The sequence below is a fragment of the Cataglyphis hispanica genome, chromosome 12 (genome assembly GCF_021464435.1).
Source record: "Cataglyphis hispanica isolate Lineage 1 chromosome 12, ULB_Chis1_1.0, whole genome shotgun sequence".
Lineage (NCBI taxonomy): Eukaryota > Metazoa > Arthropoda > Insecta > Hymenoptera > Formicidae > Cataglyphis > Cataglyphis hispanica.
In genome coordinates, this window is record NC_065965.1 from 7,436,839 (window position 1) to 7,446,309 (window position 9,471).

A 9,471-nucleotide genomic window follows, 5' to 3' on the forward strand; every position below is an offset into this window, starting at 1 on the left:
CGCTCTATGCAATGTCCAGGTTTAGGTATAGAGATCAGTAAAATTATCCAGATCAAATACTCGTATCTGAATGTTTCATGACTTAAAGAAAGAGAAAAAGAAAAGTGCAGAGATAGTGTAATCATTTTTAAGATTCTAGCTTGATATAAAATAATATATAATACGATAATTTTTAGAAATTTATATGGAAATAGTAGACGCAGAGAAAGAAGTAAAGATAAAAAGAGATTTCTCATAGTTCGATCTGTTGATAAAGAAATAGCAAAAGAAAATTTTGCTTATATTTTAAAATGGACGAGAACGCTCGCACAATTTATTGCGGAAATATAAGTGAAAAAATAACTGAGGATATTCTTTATGAATTATTCCTACAAGTTAGTATATATATTTTGCGTATAATAATATTAGAAATATAATTTCTATAAATATCCTATGAATATTTCTTTACATTATTTGCGTAAAGACAAAAGTACTTTCTCTCTAGCTTTTTTTTCAACTCCATTCGTATTTTATTAACATAAATTATATATATATATATATATATATATATATATATATATATAATATATGTATATTATGGTTTTATTATACATTGTTATTTTATATAATTATTATGCTTTTTGGCACACAATTAGAATAGAAAAACATTACAAATATTTTTTCAAAATTATACAATTTATTTGCTAATCCTTAATTGTAATGTTTGATTTGTATATACATCATCACATTTTAATATAAATATAAAATATTGAATACTTTTAGGATTTAAAAAATATTGTTTTCGAAAATAGTATACTATTAAGTATATATTATATAGATAAAGTTAGTGCAAATATCTTTATTGTTATGTTAGGGAGGTCCTGTACAAAAAATAACCATTCCTAAAGATCGCGATGGCAAACAAAGAACATATGCATTTATTACATATAAACATATACATTCTGTGGAATATGCTTTACGTTTATTTGATGGTACAGAACTGTACAATCGTACTCTTAATATGAAACCAAGAAATAATGCTGAATCACAGCAAATGGAACAATCTTTGAATTCTGTTCACAAGAATTTAAATCATATGTTACAATTAGGGCAGCAAATGATCTTTGGAAATTATCCACCGCAAAGTGGCAATGCAATGCATGTTTTTGGACATATTACACAAAATGTTCCAACATATTCAAGACAATTGGATGCAAACTCTGGCAATGACGATAGAATTAGAAGAACTCATCCTTATCAAAGGAATAGAGATAGAAAACAAGAAAGAGATAGAAATCAAGAGAGAGGTAGAAATCAAGAGAGAAACAGGGATAGAAATCGAGAGAGAGATAGAGAAAGAGAAAAAGATAAAGATAAGGCAAGAAGCAGAGAACAAAATGATCATTACAGAGATGAAAGATCATACTATAATAGAGATAATTGGAATAGTCACCGTTCCAATGGCCATTCCCGATATAATGACAATAAAAAAAGATGGACTCATTGATAATAAGTATTGTTTGGCTGTTGTTAACTGGATTTTTCATTAATTTCTAAATTTAACAGAATAAGCGTAGATTTAGTTTTGTTTTCTTTTTCTTTTGCTCTGACATAAATACATCCATTGATAATACAATTTTATCAAATTGTAATTTTCAGTATATAGCTACAATTTTGTAAATATTTTAATTCTGTTTTATAATATGTATAATTATATATGTTAATATATACCATATGTATATAGGGTGTGCATCATACAAGCTTTTATATGGCATAAAAGTTTCCATATAAATTGCTAAAACAAATAAATGTATTTTTGCCACATTTAATATTGCCTATTGAGAAAGATATATATTGTAAGAAAAAAAATATACACACCATTACCACACCAAATGATTGAAGTTATATTGGAAAAACTTTGTGTTTTTGTCTATTATATTAATAAATGTATCATTATATTATTGACAATCTATTTTTCATGTGCATCATTATATCAATACAATTAATAAGCTACTTTACTCGTAGGGCTTTATTTTTGTATTTACATATATCTCACTTATCGATACAAATATTAAATACATAACAAATGTATGATGTATACTGTCTCTGGATGTTATTTTTCTTTTCTGTCCTTTCATCTTTAATAATATGGGCAGCTTTTTGCGCTAACATAAGCACAGCCGCATTGATATTTCCACTTGGTAGAGATGGAAGAATCGATGCATCCACAACGTACAAATTTCTCATATTATAAACTCTATAACAGAATATAATATTTTATATATGCAATAGAAATTGTATGATAATAAATTTGGAGAAATATTTGAAATAATTAACATACACAAATGACTAATATGAGTTGGATGCAAGATAAAAGTATAAAGAAAGCACATGTTTTGGTCAATATTACCAGATTAGTAAATAAAATCAATAAATTTGAATCTTTTTTTAGGAATCATTAATCAGCTATATTATTTTAATTATTTTAATTATATTAATTATATTCTAAAAATTCTCATTAAAACCCATTATGTAATTTTCGATTCTAATTTTCTTTTCTTTATTAAAGTAGCTTTTTTTTAGATTGATAATTGTAACAAAAATTGAAATTCTTTTCTGTTTGATTTATAAGCCTTTCATGATTGAACATGATACGCACATAATCTTTTGTTTTCCTGTAATTTTAATTTTATAATAAAGTAAATACCTGAATGATTTATCAACAACATTGCTTATACGACATGTACCAATTGGATGATAAGATGTCAGTGTTAAATGTTGTACATAACATTTCCAATATTCTTTGGTGTCAAATGTATGATTCTCGCAACCAGGAAAAGGTTTTCTGTTGAGAGATGCATCATAAGCTCTTAAAACTTTTGTCTTCAAAAGTTTCTTTATAAAATATAATCCTAAACATTTGTGATATTGATTAGCATTATTATATTTGCAAATTTACCTTTTAATATAACATATGTGCACTTAACATTACCTTCTATAAGAGTGTCAATATCCTCCTTGTTTGATAAATATTTCGGATCAATTAGCGGTTCATCAAAGGGATTGCTGCTCTGCAATTGTAATTCTCCACTACTCTTAGGATGTAGTAAAACAGGCGCGATTGTGATTGTATTTTCGTGCGAAAGAGAAGCGAAATATTTGTTATAAACCTAGAGAGAAAAATATATAAAAATGACTTCTCGTAAAAAGTTTGAACATTTTTCTGATCTTTAATTCAGTCGTTTTATATCAGTAGTTTTATATTCTCTATATTATATTTATCTTTTTTTTTAATTTTGTACCTTATCGGAAATTCCCATAATTCTTTTAAGAATGAAACCATAATCTTTTGCTGCTCCAAGAGGTAATACCATTAATTGCAAATCTGGTATTGTGGTTTTATTTGTATGTAAAGTGCTGTGAAAAGTTCCTAATACTTCGACTCCTGCTGATGTCCATGGTCCTAAATAAATCGATGAATTACCTCTACAATAAAGTATATTAAAATGTAATGATCTCAATATACATGTATGTATGAAAATTACTTATGATTGTACTACTGTTCTATTTATCAAATGTTATAACTATTACTTGAGAATCTAAAAGAGGTGAAAGGAATACCATAGTCTGTAAAAAAAAGCATGATTGTGTGCATCTATATATACAATTTTGATATATTTGTATTGTATATTGTATTAACATATTCTTACCTCTTCCAAAAAGAAAGTAATTAAGAGCTGACATAGGATTAGAGATGTCAGAAAGATTCAGTCCAAGACTTGTATTAAGTATGATCAAATCGAGACCAGTTAAAACATGATCCATCAAATTCTGACCAACTGGCAAATCATTGATCACACTAATCTAAATGATGATAGTTATCACAGAAAGCAATAAAAAATGTATTGGAAAATAATGAATAAATAAATTACTTTTTTCATGTTATATAATAAGCATATTCTGATTTTGAGAAATAAACAGAGCTTGTGTTACGTTATTAATATAAGTTGCAATGTATGACTTGTATTTATTGTATATATTATGTTTTTCTAAAATTTTCTTTATAACAAAATAAGGCTTACAATAAGTATAAATTATAAGAGAAATTATAAATATGTTTCAAATTGATCATTAAAGATTACTTACATTCAAATCCTCTAAGTGCTTTTTTGGTCCAATTCCAGATAACATTAATAATTTCGGACTCTCAATTGCACCAGCACTTAGAATAATTCCTTTTTCTGCTCTTGCTATATATTTATTACCAAATCTAAGAAATTCAATCCCTTCTACCTTATCAAAATTCACTAGTATCTTTAATAATAATTAATAATTAAAGTTATTTTTTGTTTATCTCTCTGATATGTATAATAAAAAGGCAAATAGGCTTACCTTGATGGCACGTGCATAAGTAAGTATGGTCAGATTGGGATGATTACATTTCTGATGTAAAACTTTGTCTGAACTCCACCTTCTACCATTTTCCATTGTAAACTGAGCTTTCATAAAACCTAAATGACAGAGATAAAAATATATAATATGCAACTGTGAAATATTTCATATATATAATAGATACCTGTATCCAATCGCAAATTCATGTTGCCTATATCATGATTTAATTCTTTTATTGCTTTCAAAAACACATCAGCAAAATCAGAGCTCCATCTTAATTCACTAATGTTCACTAACTTATTATTCTCTGCAACAGACTCTAAAACCAATTAAATAAAATTTATATAAAGTATAAGTTTATAGTATAATTTAGATGTATCTCTGACTCTATAGATTTAGAATATTATAGTATATAATATTATTAGTATATAAGGTTTTTCTATACCCATAAAATCTGGAAACCATGTTTCATAATCTAGCCAATGTCCCAATACATAAGCCATATAATTTAAGCGACTTGTTCCTCCAACAATTTTACCTCTAGGCCATCTGCTTTGCTGCAAAAATCTTTGTGACAATATGTATGCAAGATTTCTCAATAAACATTTCAACATATATACTTACATTGTTTATTAAACCTTTACACGCGTGTTCTTGAGGAACAGTAATATACTGCCAATCATAAGCAGTTTTTTGAATCATTGGTGCCAAAAGTGGTATATCGAGGAAAAATGGTGCAGCACCACCTGCTTCTAGCAATAATACACTTTGTTTATCCTCTGCTATCTGTGTTGCCAAAATTGCACCAGCGCTACCAGCACCAACTGTAATCATTTTGATTAGATATATAGATGAACAATATAATAGTAGTTTTTAAAATAAGATAAAATAAAATAACAAATTAGATTTGGATATGTAGATGTTAGGCAGAGAAATAATATAAAAAAATGAATGCTGATTATTGTTCTAAGTTATTGATAGAATTATTTCTAATTTGAAAATATAAATTCTTTCTCTCGTTTGATATAAATATTTGCAAAATATTAAATAAAAAACTATTAATAAGTTCTTATTAGATAAAATATTTTGCTTTTATATTTATATGTTTTACTATCTCGTTTCAACTGTAACTTTTACAGATTGTATAACTTACCAACAATATAATCGTATTGTTGCATATCTTGAACATTGTTAAAGAACCATTGCAAAGATATATCCAATACATATGCAAAATGAATATAAAAAAAAAATATCGTTGTAAATGCGCCGATGAAGACAAATAATACCGATTTTGTAAAAAGAAACATTATAATTAAATTTCTTCTAAGATAAAGGGAGGTAGAGATTTTTCTTTTTGATAAAAATTTTCTCTTTAAAATAACAATAAAACTCACGGCACATGGTACGAATCTTTCTGCTAGATCATATGCGAGCTAGTAAATCATTAGAAATGCTGTATGTGTCTAGTATCACGATATGGCGATATTTTCGAATGGACGAGTAATGCAATCAAGATCAATTAATCACTATACTTTACTATGAATTCAAGTCTTTTATTGGCAGAGTCAATGACGTCATTGATTCTGCCAATAAAAGACTTGAATTCATAGTAAAATATAGTGATTAATTGATCTGGGTTGGATTAATCCGTTCATTCGAAAATGTCAAGAGCCTCAACACTTGGTCTAGATATATATTATGTCTATGGGCCTGTTTATTTACATTATTTTCGCTTCAAACACTTCAAAGCGTTTAATTGACAATCAAAGCGAAGAATCTTACATTTTGAAGCGAAAATAGCATGGCGCAAAGTGGAGCGCATTTACGCAAGCGCATAATCCCAGATTATGAGATCGCTTATTTTGAAGTTAGTAGGAGTGTGAGTGATTTTTTTATCTATTTCATTCACTGCTTTTAAAGAGCAAAAAAATTAAAAAATAACGGAATGAATTTTTTTTTCAAGTTTACAATTACTATAAATTTCGAAAAACTGTCATTGCGGAGATTACATATTTTGTTCGAATGTTTAGAAGGTTAGCAGTGAGTGATTCTATGTAATTTTATTCATTAAGTAGAATTTTTTATCAAATTAGAATTTTTATATCAAATTTATTTTCAAAATATGTAAAAATAATTTATTATTTACTTTGAATAATTGCCTGAAATTCTTTAATGCTACAGGTTAAATGACATATGTTTATATATTGGCAAAAGAAATAAATATTAGCATAAAGAAATTTCTTTTTTTAATCTTGATATTTATAAATAATAGGATAAAGAAATAAATAGCGCGCATATGTATCATGCATTTTGCAATATTCTAGAATTAATAAATAATATAAATAAGATAGATATACAAAGATACGACTATTTTTTTTTTATATAGCATAGCTCAACAAATTCATATATACATTATACTGCAAAATGAGTACGTTGAAATCCCTGTCCCAAACTTTGTAATATTTGTTGAATTTCAGTTTCATTCTGATGATAAAAGATATAAGCATCAAATTTTGTTGCCATGTTACAATTTGTCTCCCTAAGATAAAATGCATAAAATAAAATAAAGTTTACATATAATTTTTCATTATTATGCAATCCATTTTGATATTAATTTCATAGAACTTACCCTGCGATAAATGCAAAATAATCTGGGATGTTGGCAGTACATCCACATGACGAGATTTCCATATAACTTTGTTTGCATATTATCTAAAAAAATAAACATTGTTTTGTTTAATTTAATATGGTACATATTTCTAAAATATGTTCATGTATCTAAATATATATATATATATATATATATATATATATATATATATATATATAAGATTTAATAATTATTACTTTTATTAGCCCTAATTATTTTAAATTTTATTCATTATTCTAATTAACTTACTCGATCATCTATCTCTTGAGTTACTACAATTCCAATTTCTAAGCATTCAAATCTTGCAGGCACTTGCTTCACTTCTCCTGACTTTAATAAACGCCAAATGGCTTTTTCAATTTGTTTAATATCACCTTCTGTACCAACATGCACAGAACCACAATATTTCACCAAGAATCCGCTACTTAATGTTTTATTTTTTAATCTAGAGATTTGATCTCTTTTAGTGACTTCTGCTTGGTCCAATTGTGATATTTTTATTAAAGATCTCATGCTTTCAATACCCGAACTTTTGATAAGATGCACTATTGGTTCATACAGTCCACAAGATTTTTTAGTACGATGCTGGAAATACATATAATAATCGTATAGTACAAAAATTTTTCATTCTTAATTGATATTCATATACATACTTTAATGATATGTAAAATTATTGGTTGTCCACTAGCTTTTTTCATAATTTTACGTAATTTTCCCTTACTATCGCCATTGATGACATTTTCATTTATCTCATCTAGTACATCCCCGATTTCAACTTTATTCTGATTTACATGCAATAAATAAGTAACTAAATTAAAATTGTTTATAAATGTAAAAATTATTAGATGTTCAAATTTTTTTTTCTTACATCTTCAGCAGCTACTGATTTTTCATCAACATTAACAATTAATGCCTTCTCTTTGATGAAACTACAAGAATAGCAGCAATTAGGATTCACCATTTTCTTCTGATCCAAAGAGACACTTACCATACAGAGATACCTAAACTTTTGCAAGGTACCAGCTCTAAAGCTACACATAATGGCATCTGCCAAGTGTCATCCAAAAATGCTGCGTTTCTTAAATTCAGCTTAAAATTAAGTTTACTGCATTGCAATAATACAGAGAGTAGTATTTCTCGTAAAATGTCATCTCCAATAATGCTCTTTAAATTGTAAAACTCTGTAGCTAAAGTTGGTATTCTTGTCTATATGAATAAATTTATAAATTTTTATAACTAAATTATATATATTTTGTATGTGTATGTATATATGTGAGTGCATTTTGATAGAAGATCTTACCAATATTTCTATCGGCATATGAAGGCATTTTCGTACCAGACATATTCGTATAAGGAAACGAAGTCGTCCAATAGATGTGTGTACTTTTGAATTTTGCTTTACTTGTTCTACCACCAAAGAGAATGTATTATAGGAGCTAAAAATCATATTAATAAAAATCAAATAAAAAGCATAAATTATAAATCATGGATATTAGAGAAAATAGAGAAGAATTATTTTACTTATAATTTTTTTCAGCAACATACTCCAACCAGTGCCATGCACAAGGTATTTTTAAATATCCAATGCTATCGAGACAAGACAATAAGCCCTTTTGTAAGCAGTTTTCAAAGCATTTACAAAAGTGACTCAAATTCTCATTTTCATCATTGATTTCTTTGGTATGTTCCATCAACTTTCGAGTCCATCCTGAAAGTACATATCGTAAAATATCTTGGATTAGTCAATGAGCCAATACATATATTTATTTGTCATAATCATTTTCCATTACAGATGGAGTCAAAAAATTATAAGATTTGCAACAGAATTATGATAATGGAATATATATCATTGATGAAAAAAAGACTGTATATTATTTATTTCTTGAAAAAAACATGAAAACATAAACTGATATTAGCGTCAAATAATAATAAAAATTGACTTGATGCAGATAGGAAAACATTGAGAACTTGTAAGTTTATATTTTTAATTAATTTTAAAATATAACACATTTGTAAACTATTTGCATACACACATAACATACATATAATTATAATGTTTAAATAAAAATATATTTTAAATTTTCGTATTAAAACTAATATTGATAACTTTTTCGTTTCAAATTGCATATATTACAATATAAAATAAATGAAAACGAAATCTTCCCATTGATGTTCTCTCGTAATAATGAGACATGTAACCTACTAAAAACTAAACACTACTAAATCTTAACATTACCTTTCAGATCTTTGATGAGGGGATCCGAGACCGACATGGCACATTCTTCGCGAAATATTGTCGTTAAATTACCTGCGGTATGTCCATGATATGAAAGTCAGAGAAAGTCGATTTTATCGCCGTAATTTGACTTGTACATATATTAACTCGGCCTCGTCAGCGATAACACCGACATTCTGCTCTGCGTTGTGCATTGTTCTAGCGAGAGCGAAGA

At 27.0% G+C, this 9,471-nt stretch overlaps 3 protein-coding genes across 4 annotated transcripts; 1 reads left to right on the top strand and 2 right to left on the bottom strand.

The window, feature by feature from the left end:
• The first annotated feature begins 82 nt into the window (after window positions 1-82).
• Window positions 83-1,898, top strand: LOC126853620 (RNA-binding protein 7). The gene is made up of 2 exons (XM_050599472.1): window positions 83-374; window positions 854-1,898. Exons 1-2 carry the CDS (start codon window positions 291-293, stop codon window positions 1,484-1,486), a joined length of 717 nt encoding a protein of 238 aa, XP_050455429.1. The 5' UTR covers window positions 83-290; the 3' UTR covers window positions 1,487-1,898.
• A 92-nt stretch (window positions 1,899-1,990) lies between these two features.
• Window positions 1,991-5,869, bottom strand: LOC126853618 (glucose dehydrogenase [FAD, quinone]-like). Of its 2 annotated transcripts, none has more exons than XM_050599471.1 (11): window positions 5,766-5,869; window positions 4,996-5,195; window positions 4,817-4,928; window positions 4,556-4,690; window positions 4,372-4,490; window positions 4,126-4,293; window positions 3,690-3,843; window positions 3,282-3,442; window positions 2,972-3,149; window positions 2,687-2,891; window positions 1,991-2,236 (listed from the first exon to the last, which is right to left on the bottom strand). In XM_050599471.1, the coding sequence occupies exons 1-11, from the start codon at window positions 5,770-5,772 to the stop codon at window positions 2,032-2,034; spliced, it is 1,644 nt and encodes a 547-aa protein (XP_050455428.1). In that variant the 5' UTR covers window positions 5,773-5,869; the 3' UTR covers window positions 1,991-2,031. The 2 variants fall into 2 exon arrangements, with proteins under 2 accessions (XP_050455428.1, XP_050455427.1); XM_050599470.1 differs by having other exon boundaries at window positions 5,525-5,801.
• A 736-nt stretch (window positions 5,870-6,605) lies between these two features.
• Window positions 6,606-9,405, bottom strand: LOC126853612 (uncharacterized). The gene is made up of 9 exons (XM_050599460.1): window positions 9,258-9,405; window positions 8,543-8,729; window positions 8,322-8,457; window positions 8,010-8,227; window positions 7,890-7,950; window positions 7,675-7,803; window positions 7,271-7,606; window positions 7,001-7,083; window positions 6,606-6,910 (listed from the first exon to the last, which is right to left on the bottom strand). Exons 1-9 carry the CDS (start codon window positions 9,292-9,294, stop codon window positions 6,784-6,786), a joined length of 1,314 nt encoding a protein of 437 aa, XP_050455417.1. The 5' UTR covers window positions 9,295-9,405; the 3' UTR covers window positions 6,606-6,783.
• Window positions 9,406-9,471: the final 66 nt, after the last annotated feature.

What these genes read in the sequence shown, in the direction of transcription:
- LOC126853612 (XM_050599460.1), bottom strand. Translation starts at nt 9,294, where the DNA reads ATGTCGGTCTCGGATCCCCTCATCAAAGATCTGAAAG. An exon ending in ATATGCCGATAGAAATATTG is followed by an intron (nt 8,228 to 8,321) that starts GTAAGATCTTCT and finishes TTATTCATATAG; the next exon opens with ACAAGAATACCAACTTTAGC. An exon ending in TATTTTGCATTTATCGCAGG is followed by an intron (nt 6,911 to 7,000) that starts GTAAGTTCTATG and finishes ATTTTATCTTAG; the next exon opens with GGAGACAAATTGTAACATGG.
- LOC126853618 (XM_050599470.1), bottom strand. Translation starts at nt 5,678, where the DNA reads ATGTTTCTTTTTACAAAATCGGTATTATTTGTCTTCATCGGCGCATTT. An exon ending in ACAATACGATTATATTGTTG is followed by an intron (nt 5,196 to 5,524) that starts GTAAGTTATACA and finishes AAATGATTACAG; the next exon opens with TTGGTGCTGGTAGCGCTGGT. An exon ending in AGCACTTAGAGGATTTGAAT is followed by an intron (nt 3,844 to 4,125) that starts GTAAGTAATCTT and finishes ATCATCATTTAG; the next exon opens with ATTAGTGTGATCAATGATTT.
- LOC126853620 (XM_050599472.1), top strand. Translation starts at nt 291, where the DNA reads ATGGACGAGAACGCTCGCACAATTTATTGCGGAAATATAAGTGAAAAA. An exon ending in TTTATGAATTATTCCTACAA is followed by an intron (nt 375 to 853) that starts GTTAGTATATAT and finishes TTGTTATGTTAG; the next exon opens with GGAGGTCCTGTACAAAAAAT.